General features: G+C 41.7%; 1 protein-coding gene across 2 annotated transcripts in view; it reads left to right on the top strand.

Moving 5' to 3' along the window:
* The window catches only part of LOC141047601 (uncharacterized), a 102,359-nt gene extending 83,177 nt beyond the window's left edge, over positions 1-19,182 (top strand). For both annotated transcript variants that reach the window (XM_073542741.1, XM_073542742.1), the window contains exon 3: positions 17,693-19,182. In XM_073542741.1, coding sequence (XP_073398842.1) covers positions 17,711-18,970 — 1,260 coding nt within the window. In that variant the 5' untranslated portion in view covers positions 17,693-17,710 and the 3' untranslated portion in view covers positions 18,971-19,182. The remainder of the gene's footprint in view (positions 1-17,692) is intronic.
* Positions 19,183-19,472: the final 290 nt, after the last annotated feature.

Genomic DNA, 19,472 nt, shown 5'->3' with positions numbered 1-19,472 from the left:
TCACAGAATATTATGTCTGTTGAAGTTTCCCAGGATATACCAAATCCCAAATTAAATGCAGAGCACAACTTAGATATTCAGAAAATAAAAATGAAGTATGCTGATTTATTTGAAGGTGATGGGCGCTTTGAAGGTAAATATAGGCTAGAAATTGACAACACCTTGCAGCCTACCAGATTACCTACAAGGAGAGTGCCTGTAGCTTTAATGCAACTGCTGAAAGTAGAACTTCAAGATTTACAGAGAAGAGGCATGATAGCACCAGTCCATAAGAGCACAGACAGGATCAGCAGTTTGGTCATAGTGCAGAAAACATCTGGCAAGTTAAGAATATGCATTGATCCTAAGCTACTCAACAATGCGCTGAAAAGAAATCTTTACCCCATGCCGACATTAGATGATGTTCTACCAGATCTATCAAAAGCTAAAATATTTTCTGTATGTGATGTGAAAAATGGATTTTGGCATGTGGCACTGACTGAAGATTCAAGTTTATTGACAACATTTTCTTCATCATTTGGACGTTTTAAATGGCTGAGAATGCCCATGGGACTAAAACCTGCTCCAGAGGTGTTCCAGCAGACATTAATGCAGTCTTTGGAAGGACTTCCTGGAGTGAAGACAATAGCAGATGATATACTAATAGTGGGAGAAGGTGAAGATATGGAATCTGCAATCAAGGATCATGATCAGAAGATGATACAATTCTTGGACAGATGCAGAGCAAAACACATAAAGCTGAACTTGGACAAATTCAAACTGAAAATTACAGAAGTGGCCTATATTTGACATCGTCTGACTTCAAACGGTGTAAAAGTGGATCCTGAAAAGGTGAGAGAAATACAAGATTTGCCTACCCCTACTGATGGTTGTGGAGTACAACGATTTTTGGGCATGGTAAATTATCTCTCCAAATTTTGCAGTCATCTGTCAGACATGTGTGAGCCACTGAGACAGCTAACCCACAAAGATGTGCTCTGGGAATGGACAGAAAGCCAGGAGACTGCTTTCCAATAAGTAAAGAAAGCTATTGCAGATGCAGCAACCCTAAAGTATTTCGATCCAGATCAAGAAGTAGTGGTACAATGTGATGCTTCAGAAAAAGGTCTTGGAGCTACATTAATGCAGAACAAACAGCCACTCACATTTGCAAGCAGAGCCCTTACAACAACAGAGCAGAGATATGCTCAGATTGAGAAGGAACTACTGGCTGTGGTATTTGGGTTGGAGAAGTTTCACCAATACACCTATAGTCGACGGGTAAGAGTACAGTCGGATCACAAACCTTTGGAGAGCATTACAAAGAAACCGCTACTAAATGCCCCAAAGAGACTGTAGCGCATGCTGTTACGACTTCAGAAATATGATTTTGACATCGGGTACTGGAAACGACCTGGAAACCATCTGCAGAGACTTTGAAGACTTAGGCAAGAAAGTGAAAGAACTGGGAGCGCAGGTGGTCTTCTCTTCCATCCTCCCAGTGGATGGCCATGGAACAAGGAGGTGGAATAAGATTCTGCAGGTGAACAACTGGCTACGTCGATGGTGCCGTCAGCAACGATTTGGATTTCTGGATCACGGAGTGAACTACTTATACGATGGACTACTTGCTAGAGATGGGGTGCACCTTACGAAGACTGGAAAGCATGTATTTGGAAGTCGCCTTGCTACACTTGTAAGGAGAGCTTTAAACTAGAACAACATGGGAAGGGAAGCAAAAGACCAGAAAAAGCCATACACCTGACAAATGCTATTGAGAACTCTGCTATTAGAAGTGGAAAGGAAGAACAAAGACGAAAGAATCTAATTAATAAAAATATTGGAGAAAGAGAAACCAATCACAAACTAAAATGTTTCTATACTAATGCACAAAGCATGGGCAACAAACAAGGAGAATTGGAACTACTAACACAGGAACAGAAATATGATGTAATTGGAATCACTGAAACTTGGTGGGACAATACACATGATTGGAATACAAGACTAGAAGGATACAACTTATTTGCAAGAAACAGACTTGATAAACGAGGAGGGGGTGTCGCATTGTATGTTCGAAACGCGTATATCTGCACAGAGATTGAAGCTTCAGAGACTGGGAGTTCTGTGGAAACTGTTTGGGTAAGAATACAAGGACAGAACAATGGAAAGGACACCATTGTAGGCATTTACTACAGGCCGCCTGAGCAAGCCGAAGATATAGATGAACTCTTTATGCATCAGATGGCCAAGTTCTCCAAAAAATATGACATAGTTGTCATGGGAGATTTCAACTATCCAGACATTTGTTGGGAATCTCTCTCAGGCAAAACTAACAGGTCAAGGAAATTCTTATCCTCTCTTGCTGACAACTTTATCTTCCAAAAGGTAAGGGAGAAAACAAGGGGAACTGCTACCTTGGATCTAATCCTTATAAACAGGGAGGAAATGGTTGAGGAGGTAAAAGTGGCTGGGACCCTAGGAGGTAGCGACCATGCTATTTTAGAATTTTGGATTACTAGAGGTGGAAGACCTGTGAAGACTCAGACGTCAAGGTTAGATTTCAGAAAGGCAGATTTTAAGGGATTCAGAAAGAGAATTGGAGGGATCCAATGGCTGGATATCCTTAAAGACAAAAATGTCCAGGAAGGATGGGAAATCTTGAAAAATGAAATTCTCAAAGCACAGTTGTTAACAATTCCGAAAAGAGGGAAGAATAGGAAGCATTTAAGGAAACCAGGATGGATGAACACAGAACTTAAGCACATGCTAAAAAGGAAGAAAAAAATGTTTATAAAATGGAAAGAGGGAGGCATATCTAAAGAAGAATATAATGCTGTCTGCAGAACCTGCAGGGCACAAATCAGATTAGCTAAAGCTGAAAATGAACTGAGGCTTGCAAGAGATGTCAAAAGCAATAATAAAGGATTTTGGGGATATGTCAAAAGTAAAAGAAAAGTCAAAGATGCTATAGGATTTTTACAGGATGAAAATGATGAAATGGTAAGACAGGATGTTGAGAAGGCTGAACTTTTAAATTCCTATTTTGCATCTGTTTTCTCTCAGAAAGGAAATGCAACATCAACTGTTATTCACTGTCCTATTAAGGGAATAGAAGAATCCAGGATATCTATAAACAGAAAGATAGTGAGGAAACACTTAGCTAACCTAAATGAATTCAAGTCTCCAGGTCCAGATGAATTACACCCCAGAGTACTGAAGGAGATAGCAGAAGAAATTTTTGAACCCCTCTCCATAATCTTTGAAAATTCTTGGAGAACAGGAGAAGTGCCAGAAGACTGGAGAAGAGCAAATGTTGTTCCTATCTTCAAAAAGGGGAAGAAGGTGGACCCAGGCAACTATAGGCCGGTGAGTCTGACTTCTATACCAGGAAAGATCTTTGAACAAATTATTAAACAACATGTATGTCAATACCTGGATAAGAATGAAGTGATTAAACAGAGTCAGCATGGGTTTCTAACTAATAAGTCATGTCAGACTAACTTAATTTCCTTCTATGACGGTATCACTGATTGGGTGGATCAAGGAAATGCTGTAGATATAGTATATCTTGACTTCAGCAAAGCATTTGACAAAGTCTCTCATACAATCCTTATTGAAAAAATGACTAAGTATGGAATGGACAAGGCAACTGTTAGGTGGATTCATAACTGGCTTAGTGATCGGACCCAAAGAGTGGTCGTAAATGGCTGCACATCCAGTTGGAAGAATGTCTCAAGTGGGGTACCACAGGGCTCTGTCCTGGGCCCTGTATTGTTCAACATCTTTATCAACGATTTAGATGAAGGAATTGAGGGTAAACTGATTAAATTTGCTGATGACACAAAGCTAGGAGGGATAGCTAATACTAGAGAAGAGAGAGGATTCAAAAAGATTTAAATAAACTGGAGAAGTGGGCAGCAACTAACAGAATGGTTTTTAACAGGGAGAAATGCAAAGTACTACATCTGGGCAATAAAAATGAAAAAAGCATATATAGAATGGGAGGAATAGGGCTAAGTGACAGCACATGTGAAAAAGACTTGGGTATACTAATAGATCACAGACTGAATATGAGTCAACAGTGTGATGCAGCAGCAAAAAAGGCAAATGCAATTCTAGGATGTATTAACAGAAGCATACAGTCTAGATCACGTGAAGTCATTATTTCCCTCTACTCCTCTTTGGTCAGACCTCATCTGGAATATTGTGTCCAGTTTTGGGCACCACATTTTAAAAAAGACATCAACAAACTGGAGCAAGTTCAGAAAAGAGCGACCAGAATGGTGACCGGTCTGCAAACCCTGTCTTATGAGGAAAGGTTGCAGGATTTGGGAATGTTTAGTTTGCAAAAGAGAAGACTGAGAGGAGACTTAATAGCTGTCTACAAATAGCTAAAGGGCTGTCACATTGTAGAAGGATCAACTTTATTCTCATTTGCACAAGGAAAGACTAGAAGCAATGGGATGAAACTGAATGGGAAGAGACACAGATTAGATATTAGAAAAAACTTTTTGACAGTTAGAGTGATCAATGAGTGGAACAGGCTGCCACGAGAAGTGGTGAGTTCTCCTTCAATGGAAGTCTTCAAACAGAGGCTGGACAGACATCTGACTGGGATGATTTAGCGAATCCTGCTTTGAGCAGGGGGTTGGACCAGATGGCCCAGGAGGTCCCTTCCAACTCTACGATTCTATGATTCTATGATTCTATGATTCTACTGTCCAGGAAAAGACTTACTGATTGCAGATACGCTAAGCAGAGCTTACCTTCCTATCACAAATGATGACGAGAAAGACATTGAAACCATCAATATGTGTAACTATTTTGCAGTGTCAAAAGAAAAGTTGAAGAAAATCCAGACTTTCACAGAGAAGGATAAAAGTCTCCAGAGTTTAAAGACTGTCATCTTGCAGGGCTGGCCAAAATACAAGCAACATGCTCCAAGGGAAGTTTCACCATTCTTCCACATAAGAGATGAATTGTCAGTGCAGCAAGGAATCATCTTTAAAGGAGACAGGGCAGTTATACCAGAAGTTCTCAGAAGAGACATACTGAAAACATTGCACTCTTCCCACTCAGGCATGGAAGGATGTCTACGTTGAGCGCGAGAATCTGTTTATTGGCCAGGTATGAATGACCACATTAAAAATTATATAGCACAATGTGAAATATGTGCATCCTGCAGTGATAAACAACCAAAGGAGACATTGCAACCACATGAAATTCCACACAGGCCATGGTCAAAAATAGGAACGGACTTGTTCACATGGAATGACAAAGAATACCTGATTACAGTGGACTATTTCTCTAACTTCTGGGAAGTTGATTTGTTGCAGGACACAAGGGCAGGAACAGTGATTATAAAACTCAAGGCCCATTTTGCCAGGTATGGAATTCCAGATGTCGTTTTCTCGGACAATGCGGCACAGTTTACTTCGGAAGAGTTCAAAACCTTCAGCAAGAAATGGGAATTTAAACACCAGACGTCTTCTCCCAGATATCCTCAGAGTAATGGGAAAGCAGAGTCAGCAGTAAAAACAGCCAAAAGACTCATGCAGAAAGCAAAACAAGCAGGTACTGATGTATATCTGTCTATACTGGATCATAGAAACACACCCACTCAAGGCCTAGACAGCAGTCCGGCACAGAGGCTCATGAGTAGGCGTACAAAGACACTCTTACCAACTGCTAGTCATCTGTTAAAGCCAAAGTTGCTGGAAACATCAAAGCTAAATTACAGAAGAATCAAGATAGGCAAGCTTTCTATTACAATAAATCTGCAAAGGATCTGCCTGAGCTCCAGAGAAATGACAACATTTGGCTGCAGCCAAGCAGCTCATTTGACAAACACTGGCAAAAGGCAAAAGCTGTCCAGAAACTAGGACCTCGGTCCTATGAAATTCTAACAGAGGAAGGAGAATTCAGAGATACCTGAGGAAATCACAAGAAAGAGATAATTCATTTTCATGGCCTTTTGAACAGTATCCTGACACCCAAGACAACGAGGCAACAAGTACAAGTCAAGTACCAACAGTGACAGCTGACCATCAGGATGAGGATTCTGGCCAGAGACAGATAATATCAGAAGGCATATTACCAGAATCAGAAGAACTACCAGATGTAGGCATTGACACATCTTATGTTACTAGAGCTGGAAGAATTATCAGAAAGCCAGCGCACCTCAAGGATTATATCTAACTGGACTTATTATGTTATAGCTCTAACTTGGTCATGGTATACATTGTTTATTAATTTTATTATTCTTTCAGTTAACCCCTTAATGTCCAATGACGGACACAGTCCGTCATCAGACATCTCCCCTGCTTTGATGAGGGCTCCAGCGCTGAGCCCGCATCAAAACCGAGACATGTCAGCTGTTATGAACAGCTGACATGTGCCCACAATAGGCGCGCGTGGAATCGCCAACCGCCCGCGCCTATTAACTAGTTAAATCCCGCTGTCAAAGCTGACAGCGGGCATTTAAATAGCATTTCTGGCCGCCGGGCCGGAAATGACCTCATCGCCGACCCCTGTCACGTGATCGGGGGTCGGCGTCATGTTGCCTGGACAACCAGAGGTCTCTATGAGACCTCTATGGTTGTTCCAGGCATATGGCTTTCAGCGCCACCCGGTGGACGGCGCTGAAGGCACAGCAGTAAATCTGTTAAATATGGGCCATCTGCTCAACGCCCATATGTAGCAGAGCCGATCAGGTTGCGCATGCTTCTAGCCTCCTATGGAGGCTATTGAAGCATGCCAAAAGTTAAAAAAATGTTTAAAAATAAAAAAACCTAAAAGTTCAAATCACCCCCCTTTCGCCCCAATCAAGATAAAGCCGTAAAAAAAATCCCACATACACATATTAAGTATCGCCGCATTCAGAATCGCCCGATCTATCAATAATACAAAGCATTAACCCGATCGCTAAACGGCGTAGCGAGAAAAAAATTCAAAACGCCAGAATTACGTTTTTTAGCCGCCAAGACATTGCATTAAAATGCAATAACGGGCGATCAAAAGAACGTATCTGCACAATCGTGGTATCATTAAAAACGTCAGCCCGGCATGGAAAAAATAAGCCCTAACCCGACCCAAGCTCATAAAAAATGGAGACGCTACGGGTCTCGGAAAATTGCGCAAATTTTTTATTTTTTTTTTAACAAACTTTGGAATTTTTTTTCACCACTTAGATAAAATAGGACATAGACATGTTTGGTGTCTATGAACTCATAATGACCTGGAGAATCATAATGGCAGGTCAGATTTAGCATCTAGTGAACCTAGCAAAAAAGCCAAGCAAAAAACAAGTGTGCGATTGCACTTTTTTTTGCAATTTCACCGCACTTGGAATTTTTTTCCCATTTTCGAGTATACAAAATGGTAAAACCAATGGTGTCATTTAAAAGTACAACTCGTCCTGCAAAAAAATAAGCCCTCACATGGCCATATAGAAGGAAAAATAAAAAAGTTATGGCTCTGGAAAGAAGGGGAGGGAAAAATGAAAATGCAAAACCAAAAATATCCCTGGTCGTTAAGGGGTTAAATAAAAGAGAAAGGATGTAGCAATATGTTATATGTTGATGTGGCCTCTAGGGGTCTCACTACTTTGATGCGTGTACTATAGAGTGTAAGAACTTGTTGGCTAGTTGTTGTTAGCAGACATCTTGTAATGGATGAATGTATCACAAGTCTCATGTAATAAACAAGCCTGGAGATATCCAAGGAGTGTGATCCTTGACCAGAAATACATAACAGAACAGCCTGGTCAGTGGCATCTGCCAGGTGCCATTCCAAGGGTTGTTTTGAGTCTTGCTGCTAAAGCTTTGCAGCACGGATAGTCCAGCAAAACAAATTCAGGCTAACTCCAGCCAAGTTCCTAATATCTTCCCCACACACTCACCATGTGCCGAATACCAACCTCCATTACATAGCCCATAACCCCACCCACAGGTGAGGTACACATGACACCAGCTGATCACATGACATCATTGCAGGTCCTTGACTTTAGGGAAAATCCCTACCAAACTTTATCCTGCTTTGAGAAATGCATCTCCCATTCAGCACCACACCCTTTGCTGTACAACAATATATATATATATATACATATATATAAACTGTCACGATCCATGCTGGATTGTGACAGATAAAAGCACATGTAACCTTTTTTTTCCTTTAAGCTGTTTGCTTAAAGTTAGTTTTGCCCCCGGTGGCCATTAGGGTCATTACATTGTGGTGTCTTTAGTTCTAGTTTTGCCCCCGGTAGTGGCTAGTATTATTACACGGGAATCACTAGCAGGTGTGATTGCTCTGGCTTGCCTATAAAGGAGAGTCAGGTGGTCTCACTCACTGTTGGTGATATTGGTCATTTCCAACCATCCTTGGTGGAGGAAGGAGCTAGAGAAGAGTTCCTTGCAGCTCAGTCAGAGTCCTGGTGTGGAAGGAGCAACAGTGAGGAGTTCCTTGCAGCTCTGACAGAGCTTTGGTGAAGTAGCAGCTATTCAGGAGGAAAGCTGTGTGGGGAGGAGGACCTGCATCATCGCCGCGTGCCACCTCCATCATTTACTTCAGGGCCTGTTGAGCCCCAACGGCATTGCTTTCTTCAGGGCCTGTTGCACCCCAACGGCATTGTTTTCTTCAGGGCCTGTTGCGCCCCAGTGGCAGCATTTTCTTCAGGGCCTGTTGCGCCCCAGCGGCAGCGTTTCCTTCAGGGCCTGTTGCGCCCCAGCGGCAGCGTTACCTTCAGGGCCTGTTGCGCCCCAGCGGCAGCGTTTCCTTCAGGGCCTGTTGCGCCCCAGCGGCAGCATTACCTTCAGGGCCTGTTGCGCCCCAACGTCCCCATTTCCTTCAGGGCCTGTTGCGCCCCAACATCCTCATTTTCTTCAGGGCTTGTTGCGCCCCAACGTTATTATTTTCTTCAGGGCCTGTTGCCCCCATCGACATCACTTTCCCCAGGACAGCCGCCTCAGCGACCTCAACGCGGCCACGCTACCGAACCCAGCAGTCCCTGGAAGGCTAAGTGAAACTATATTTGGCTAAGATTGTTGAGTCCCTGCGTGGACTGTTTGGTGTTGGTCTTTTTCCTTGTTTTGTTCAGCCTAGCCCATCGGCTAGAGTTATATAAAAGTAATTTCGAAAACCACCATTCGTTTAGTGTCTCGTCACTGCATCCTGCGAACCTGTCCAACCCTACAGCTGCACTCAGGTGCTGGACTCTGTTGCTGGGAGCAATAGCAACAGAGCAAAGCTAAGTGGTTTTTCCCTGTTTGTAACTTTCCTTATGTGTGTTTTAGTGCAGTGGTAGGATTAGTTTCTGCACCATCCAATTCATTAGAAAGGGATAGGTGCAGGGTGAGATAGGGTTTTTAGGTATCCTGCTCATCGCCAGATGCGGAACCTGCCTAGGGACCATCAGGAGTGTAGAGACACAGACTCAGGGGAGTGCAGGAGGTCTCCACATCCCCGTTCCCTATTGCAGGACCCTCCATTGTATCGGTTTCCCTGGTGTTTCCCTTATCTCTGTAAATTCGCCCTGCTGGAGGCGGTGTACCCAGATACACGTGTAACTATTGAAATTCGCCTGCTGGAGGCGGTGTATCCGGCTGCACGTTACATTGTTTAAATTCACCCTGGTGGAGGCGGAGTATCCAGTCTCCCGTGACATCTTGACTAAAATAAACAGAAATGTAGAAATTTTTGCACATTTAATAAAAAAGAAAAACTGAAATATCACATGGTCATAAGTATTCAGACCCTTTGCTCAGTATTGAGTAGAAGCACCCTTTTGAGCTAGTACAGCCATGAGTCTTCTTGAGAATAATGCAACAAGTTTTTCACACCTGGATTTGGAGATCCTCTGCCATTCTTCCTTGAAGATCCTCTCCAGTTCCATCAGGTTACATAGTAACATAGTAACATAATTATTAAGGTTGAAGGAACACTTTAAGTCCATCTAGTTCAACTCATATCCTAACCTAACATGCCCTAACATGTTGATCCAGAGGAAGGCAAAATAAAACCATGTGTCAAACAGTAAGCTTCACATTGGGGGAGAAAATTCCTTCCCGACTTCACATACGGCAATCAGACTAGTTCCCTGGATCAACACAATATCATGGAAACTAGTGTATATACCCTGTAATATTATACTTTTCAAGAAATGTATCAAGTCCCCTCTTAAATTTTAGTAGGGAATCACTGATTACAACATCATACGGCAGAGAGTTCCATAGTCTCACAGTAAAGAATCCACGTCTTTGATTATGCTTAAACCTTCTTTCCTCCAGACATAGAGGATGCCCCCTTGTCCCTGTCTCAGGTCTATGAGTAAAAAGCTCATTAGAAAGGTCCCCTCATATTTATACATTAAAATAAGATCACCCCTTAGCCTTAGCTTTTCCAAACTAAATAACCCCAAGTGTAATAACCTGTCTTGGTATTGTAGACCCCCCAGTCCTCTAATAACTTTGGTCGCTCTTCTCTGCACCCGCTCCAGTTCAGTTATGCCTTTCTGATACACCGGAGACGTGTGGTCGCACTAGTGACTTATATAGAGGTAAAATTATGTTCTCCTCATGAGCATCTATGCCTCTTTTAATGCATCCCATTATTTTATTTGCCTTTGTAGCAGCTGCCTGACACTGGCCACTAAATGTGAGTTTGTCGTCCACCCATACACCCAGGTCTTTTTCATTGACAGTTTTGCCCAGTGTTTTACAATTAAGCACATAATTATACATCTTATTTGCTCTACCAAAGTGCATGACATTATATTTATCCCCATTAAAGCTTATTTCCATTTATCAGCTCAAGCTTCTACAGTGCTGTGCAAATTAACTGGGACAAAGCATTTTTTTTAAGTAAAATCGTAAGTTGGTTACCAGTCAGTGATTCAAAGCAGTTTTAACTGCTTTGAACAGGCACTCACACCTGTTCAAAGCAGTTAAAACTGGTTTGAATCACTGACTGGTAGCCAACTTACGATTTTACTTAAAAAAATGCTGTGTCCCAATTAATTTGGACAGCACTGTAGTTTACATAAATCCACCTGTAATACAAAATTTTCCTCCTCTGTATTGATTACCCTGCAGAGTTTAGTGTAATATGCAAATATTGAAATACTAGTCTGTATGCCCCCGACAAGGTCATTAATAAATATGTTAAAAAGAATCGGGCCCAATAATGACCCCTGTGGTACCCCACTGCTAACTGTGACCCAGTCCGAGTGTGCTCCATTAATAACCAACCTTTGTTTCCTATCCCTGAGCCAGCTCTTAACCCACTTACACATATTTTCCCCTATCCCCATTGTTCTTTGTTTTATGTATCAACCTTTTGTGTGGCACCATGACAAAAGCTTTTGAAAAGTCCATATAAGTCCATTGCGTTCCCTTGGTCCAGTCCGAAACTTGGCTGGATGGTAAACATTGGTGAACATCCATTGATATATAATAGCAAATACACACTGGCGCTTCCTATTGCAGATAGGAATGGATATGTGCAATGCAGCCGCTGCTGGTATATATACTGGGTCTGTGCACACCCAAAGAAAAAACCATATACAAATAAAAAGAATACCTGCGCTGGCTAACTATAGCCAAAGAACTACCAATAAAAGTAACTGTGGGTTGTTATGCCACTTACGTCATAAAAGTTGCAGAACTGCAAATGGATCCAGCTTGCACCACGTGTGGAGATAACTGTGCCGCGGTGGTGAAGAACAGAGATGCAGCACCAGAAGGCTTCTAGTTTGGCCTGCACACGCTCCCTTCCCTTTTATCCCGGTGACGTCACCTGATCCCTCCTTCCCGCCCCAGCCACTGCACGCCGGCGGCGCCTCTCGGCCGGAGTGCTCCGACATTGTCCATCATGCCCAGCGGCTGCCAGTTCCAGAGACGCTACTGCACCACCACTTATAGGAGGGACGCCTCCTTGGTGCTGCATCTCTGTTCTTCACCACCGCGGCACGGTTATCTCCACACGTGGTGCACGCTGGATCCATTTGCAGTTCTGCAACTTTTATGACGTGAGTGGTATAACAATCCACATTCACTTTTATTGGCAGTTTTTTGGATATCGTTAGCCAGTGCAGGTATTCTTTTTATTTGCATATTGGTGAACATCCATTTTCAGGTCTCTCCAGAGATGCTCAATTGGGTTTAGGTCAGGACTCTGGCTGGGTCAGTCAAGAATGGTCACATAGTTGTTCTGAAGCCATTCATTTGTTATTTTAGCTGTGTGCTTAGGGTCATTGTCATGTTGGAAGGTGAACCTTCAGCCAAGTCTGAGGTTCAAAGCACTCTGGAAGAGGTTTTCACCCAGGATATCTCTGTACTTGGCCACATTCATGTTTCCGTCAATTACAACCAGTCGTCCTGTCCCTGCAGCTGAAAAACACCCCCATAGCATGATGCTGCCACCACCATGCTTCACTGTTTTGATTGTATTGTGCAGGTGATGAGCAATGCCTGGCGTTCTCCAAACCTACAGCTTAGAATTATCACCAAAAAGTTCTATCTTCATCTCATCAGACCAGAGAACCTTATTTCCCATAGTCTGGGAGTCCTTCATGTGTTTTTTAACAAACTCTATGCGGACTTTTATATGTCTTGCACAGAGGAGAGGCTTCCGTCAGGCCACTCTGCCATAAAGGCCCGACTGGTGGAGGGCTGCAGTGATAGTTGACTTTGTGGAACTTTCTCCCATCTCCCTACTGCATCTCTGGAGTTCAGCCACAGTAATCTTGAGGTCCTTATTTACCTCTCTCACCAAGGCTCTTCTCCAACAATTGCTCAGTTTGGCTGGATGGCCAGGTTTAGGAAGACTTCTGGTGGTCCCAGACTTCTTCCATTTAAGGATTTTGGAGACCACTTTGCTCTTAGAACCCTTGAGTACTGCAGAAATTCTTTTGTAACCTTGGCCACATCTGTGTCTTGCCCATCATATATACAGTGGGAAAAAAAGAATTTAGTCAGTCAGCAATAGTGCAAGTTCCACCACTTAAAAAGATGAGAGGCGTCTGTAATTTACATCATAGGTAGACCTCAACTATGGGAGACAAACTGAGAAAAAAAAAATCCAGAAAATCACATTGTCTGTTTTTTTTTCATTTTATTTGCATATTATGGTGGAAAATAAGTATTTGGTCAGAAACAAGCAATCAAGATTTCTGGCTCTCACAGACCTGTAACTTCTTCTTTAAGAGTCTCCTCTTTCCTCCACTCATTACCTGTAGTAATGGCACCTGTTTAAACTTGTTATCAGTATAAAAAGACACCTGTGCACACCCTCAAACAGTCTGACTCCAAACTCCACTATGGTGAAGACCAAAGAGCTGTCAAAGGACACCAGAAACAAAATTGTAGCCCTGCACCAGGCTGGGAAGACTGAATCTGCAATAGCCAACCAGCTTGGAGTGAAGAAATCAACTGTGGGAGCAATAATTAGAAAATGGAAGACATACAAGACCACTGATAATCTCCCTCGATCTGGTGCTCCACGCAAAATCCCACCCCGTGGGGTCAGAATGATCACAAGAACGGTGAGCAAAAATCCCAGAACCACGCGGGGGGACCTAGTGAATGAACTGCAGAGAGCTGGGACCAATGTAACAAGGCCTACCATAAGTAACACACTACGCCACCATGGACTCAGATCCTGCAGTGCCAGACGTGTCCCACTGCTTAAGCCTGTACATGTCCGGGCCCGTCTGAAGTTTGCTAGAGAGCATTTGGATGATCCAGAGGAGTTTTGGGAGAATGTCCTATGGTCTGATGAAACCAAACTGGAACTGTTTGGTAGAAACACAACTTGTCGTGTTTGGAGGAAAAAGAATACTGAGTTGCATCCATCAAACACCATACCTACTGTAAAGCATGGTGGTGGAAACATCATGCTTTGGGGCTGTTTCTCTGCAAAGGGGCCAGGACGACTGATCCGGGTACATGAAAGAATGAATGGGGCCATGTATCGTGAGATTTTGAGTGCAAACCTCTTCCATCAGCAAGGGCATTGAAGAAGAAACGTGGCTGGGTCTTTCAACATGACAATGATCCAAAGCACACCGCCAGGGCAATGAAGGAGTGGCTTCGTAAGAAGCATTTCAAGGTCCTGGAGTGGCCTAGCCAGTCTCCAGATCTCAACCCTATAGAAAACCTTTGGAGGGAGTTGAAAGTCCATGTTGCCAAGCGAAAAGCCAAAAACATCACTGCTCTAGAGGAGATCTGCATGGAGGAATGGGCCAACATACCAACAACAGTGTGTGGCAACCTTGTGAAGACTTACAGAAAACGTTTGACCTCTGTCATTGCCAACAAAGGATATATCACAAAGTATTGAGATGAAATTTTGTTTCTGACCAAATACTTATTTTCCACCATAATATGCAAATAAAATGAAAAAAAAACAGACAATGTGATTTTCTGGATTTTTTTTTCTCAGTTTGTCTCCCATAGTTGAGGTCTACCTATGATGTAAATTACAGACGCCTCTCATCTTTTTAAGTGGTGGAACTTGCACTATTGCTGACTGACTAAATACTTTTTTTCCCCACTGTGTGTATATATATATATATATATATATATATATATATATATATATATATATATATATATATATATATAGTTTGTTTGTTTTGTTTTTGAGACCACATCAGATTTGAAGTGACTTTGGGGGTCTATATGTAAACTATGGCCAAAAGTGACACCCCAACAAAAAAGTTTTTATCCCCAAATTTAGCATTTTCACAAGGTTAACAAAAGAAAATGGACCATGCAATTTCTCCAAAGTATGCCGATACGCCACATGTTTCGGAAAACCACTATTTTGGTGCACGGCAAGGCTCAGAAAGGAAGGACTGCCATTTAAATTTTAGAGTGCAAAATTGTTTGGAATAGATGGCAGTTGCCTTGCTGTGTTTGCAGAGTCCCTGATGTGACTAAGCAGTGTAAACCCCCACCCCTCACAAGTGACCGCATTTTGGAAACTAGATCCCTCAAGGAATGTATCTATATGTTTGGTGAGAACCTCCACATGCTTCACAGAAGTTTATAATGTTTATACCACTATTATAGAGCCATGAAAATAAAAGAGGATGCAACAGCCTGGGAGCAGATGCAGCCCTGGCTTCCTATGCATGTTCAGTTTGTCCGATGGCAGAGACAGTGACGCCAGAGCTGATTGGGTGCCGGCATCATGTGTCAAACACCACATCACAACCCCGGGGAGAGTGAGTGATGACATCAGCAGGTGAGGTCTGTATAGGCTTGACATTTTTAGCTAGGCTGAACATTAAGTTTAAAAAGGGGTTGTCCTAGTAGTGGACAATCACTTTAACCAGTGTAACAGGACAAAATGGACCACAAAATTTGTTGCTCAATTTTCCTGAGTGTGCCGATACTCCATATGTGGAGAGAAAACTGTTTGGGCACATGGCAGGGCTCGGAAAGGAAGGAGTGATGTTTTGGAGCAGGTGTCATGTCATGTTTGGAGAGCCTCTGGCTAGCCTAAACAGTGGAAACCCCCCACAAGTGACCCCATTTTGGAAACTTGACCACTGAAGGAATTTATTTAGATGTGGTGAGCACCTTGAACAAACAGGTGCTTCATAGAATTTTACAACGTTGAATTGTTAAAATGAAAAAAATTCCCACAAAAATGTTTTCATTTTCACAAGGATAGCATAAGAAAATACTCAAAATTTTTGTGTAATTTCTCTTGAGTACACACTACATATGGTCAAAAACTACTTTTGAGGCATAGTGCAAAGCTAAGAAGGGAGGAAGCGCCATATTGGAGTTCAGATTTTGCTTGAATGGTTTGAGGGTGGCAAAGAGCTTGAGGTGTCAGAACAGTAGAACCACCCACCTCCCAATAAGCGACATCCTTTAACAAACTACACCTTTCAATGAATTCATCTAGGGGTGCAGTTTTCAAACTCACAAGACAGGTATGTCACAGCATTTTATACCATTGGGTTGTGCTTTTCCAGAGCCTCCTCCCCTTTTCTTTTTTTTTACTGCCAGTAATGTGGAAGCCCCTATATTTCTATTAACAGATGATGGACCTGAGTGGGGACTTGCTTTTTTTGTGGATTGAGTTAAAGCCTTTGTTGGGACCATTTCAAATAAAGTTTGGGGATCATATTTAGCCTGTTCTCTATGCTGCGTACTTACCTTGGGGTTTCCATTTAATTCTCCGAATGACAGGATTCAGATGACATACCCAACTGGTCCAGTCACTATAATGAAGCAGCAGAGTTACTCTGGATTCAGTCTGACCATTGAGCGGTGGCCTTCTTTTCAGAAGTGCACAAAACTATGGACGACCGCATTTTTATGCTCTCCTAAAAAGACAGACACCGCCGGATTATAGGTCAGACAACGTCCAAAGTGACTCCATCTGCCTCATTATAGGGAATCTTCCGTTGGAGGTTCTGTCTGAATGACGTATTTCAGAGATTTACATGGGAACCCTGGTGCAAGCACTCAGTGTAGCGTACAGGATAAATTTTCCACGAGCCTTAGTGCGATCTTTGGGAGGCAGAATGAACAAATCACTAGTAGGTCAAGAATTGTTTTCTATTTTTTTAATCCAATTTATCAGTGCACTTATCGTTCACTTATACTGCACGATAAGTGCAGTATAAGTAATTAGACAGCTTTATTCTTCAGGTCGTTGCGATTTACAGCGTGCATTTCAATTTGGATGCACACTACACTTGGAAATGGGTACTGTGCATGCTACGAAGCGAGGGCATGGAATTCTCTGTACTTACTGTATAGTGCTTTTAGTATGCCGACTGAAATAGACTGAATCGCAAGTTACATATCATAAGAATTGGACAATTCCTTTTATTAACTTTTTGTGGAGGATAGGGTCGGAGAACCATGCCTTTACTCTGGTTTTGGTTGAATTAACAGCAACACTTTTATATATTTATTAGTAACTTAAGTGGATCATGTGTTCTAAAAACAGGCCTTGCCTTTGGTCATTGTTAGTCTTGACCTGTCATATCAGCAGGTTGACAAAGACTTCCTTTGCCAAACTCATAAGATACTGCAGTTTATTCACGTCAGCATCTTAAAGATTAAAGAGACTCTGTCAGCACGGAATGACTGACTGTGGAAAATCAAGTACAGGCACTCAGTGCTTCATAGCAGGGCAAAAAATGTATATAAATCTTCCCACCTGCTTGTTTCCCTCAATCTCCACTCCCCTCTTTTGATTGACAGCTCTGGCTTGATCCAGCCATAGAAGGGTGGAGATAGATGGAAACCTCAAAGGTGTATTTAAATGATTGGCCTTGTAGTTGCCTTACTGGGCCAATGACAAGTCTCCACCACTGATCTTAATGTCTGGCATTGGATACTGCGCTGACGTCACGTCAACAGCACAACATCCAAACCGTGATCTATATGACTGGGGTGTTCTGTTTACACTGGAAGGGTTTCGGAGCTCAGTGGTGCTGTCGATATGAAGTCAGGACCGCAGAGACTCGACAGTGACCTCAGCATAGCTTTGTTTACTTTTTAACAAACTACAGCTGAGATTGAACATTATCTGAATGTGAACAACCTTTAGGGACAGAAAAAGGCTAATAGAAATATTATCCTCTTTGTTTGTTCTTCGTTTTTCTTTTTGTTGCCATTGACCAACTCAGTATACCTTTTCTATTTTTTTTTGCATTTTTCATGTATTTGCATTTGTTTTTTTACAGTCTGTTCATGATGAAAAGATGTCCTGCTCATTAAAACAGAAGTTCATTGCATGCAATTTATTGGTGCTCATTTTCATATTACTCTTCTATCTGCAACAATCTCAGGATTCAAAAATGCGCTATGTTCCCAACATTGCCATCGGACCCTTAACACCATTACAGGATAACAAAACCTTCATCATCGCTCCATACTATGATCCCAGGGAATCCAATTTAATAAGAATACTTGCTATACTTCATCACACTGTGAAGAACATCTTCTGTGTGTTTTATTGTAAGCAATTTGGTTATGTACATGTTATGGCAGAAATTGATATTGTTCGGGATGGCTTTGGATTCCCTTTTGAGACAGTAAATCTACTATGTAAAATTCCACCGGATTGTGATTATAACTACATCTCTGTTTATACAAACCGCACAAAAGACATAAGCCAAATTCCAATGTTTCCAATCTCAAAAGATCCAATAGGACCATTTTCTGCCAATTTTACAGTTTGTATCTCTGCCATTTATGGGAAGTTTGATAACGTATTGCAAGTGATCCAGACTATTGAAATGTATAAATTACTTGGAGCTTCTAGAGTCACAATCTATAACACGAGCTGCGGTGACAATGTGGACAAGGTTTTGAGACATTACATTCAGGAAGGTGTCGTAGAGGTAATACTCTGGCCAATAGACAAATATCTGAAAACCTCCACAAAATGGAAATACGTTGAAGGACTTGACAGTGAAATTGGCTACTATGGGCAAATTGCATCTTTAAATGACTGCATGTACAGAAATATGTTTACAAGTGAATATGTTTTCCTAAATGACATTGATGAGATTATCATTCCAGTGAAATATTGGGACTGGCCAACGTTAATGAGGAATCTCCAAAAACGGTATCCATATACAAGTGTCTTTCGTTTTGAAAATCATGTTTTTCCATCAACTGTTCGAGCATCTGAATTCAACCTTTGGAATCATATCCCTGGAGATAATATTCTTCAACATTCTTATAGAGAACCTAGTGACAACATGTCCATCAAGCCACAGAAAATGATTATTAATCCACGTAAAGTAATTCAGACATTAATCCACTCTGTTGCAAAGACTAGAGGGAATTCTACAAATGTTTCAAGACAACTTGCTATTCTATTTCACTGTAAGAAAAAGCGAAACAAGGCGATTCTAGAGAAGGACTGGATCAAAGATGACATAATTTTGAGGTACAATAGGTCCTTGGTGCCTAAAGTTGATGAAGTTGTTCAAAAACTTTTCCCACAGCACTAGCTCAGATATAAGAGAATGTGTGAAAGAAAAAAGACTTTCTTTTTTTCTTTTTTTAAATTGCAACTGATTTATGTCAAATGGTTTGCATTAAAAGTTCAGTATCTCTTCAAAAATAGGGAATAAACGTGATGACTATCAATCAGAGTAGATTTTACAAGCCCATTTATCATCTGATCAGCATCTTTGATTAAAGCATTTGCATGTACAGCATATCACAGCATTACTCTTTATTTTACCCCTCTTGTGTAGCTAATCCAAACTATTACTTTTTGTAATACTTCGCATTGTATAACATTTTAGGTTTTTATGGTGCAAGTGAAAAGAACCTATTACTATTCTTGTCATTATCCACCTACATTCTTCACAATCTAACAATTCTGGAGCATATGCGTTTACAACTCTGCATTGTGTTTTGCTTCTGTTACTCCTTTTATAACTTTTTTCAATATATTTACAACTGGGTATTGACAGGGACCTACACATACTGACAAAGTCCATTTTA

The sequence above is a fragment of the Dendrobates tinctorius genome, unplaced genomic scaffold, assembly GCF_039654945.1.
Source record: "Dendrobates tinctorius isolate UK_male_01 unplaced genomic scaffold, ASM3965494v1 ptg000128l, whole genome shotgun sequence".
In the NCBI taxonomy this organism is placed as follows: Eukaryota; Metazoa; Chordata; class Amphibia; order Anura; family Dendrobatidae; genus Dendrobates; species Dendrobates tinctorius.
This window is presented reverse-complemented; position numbering and strand designations above follow the sequence as displayed.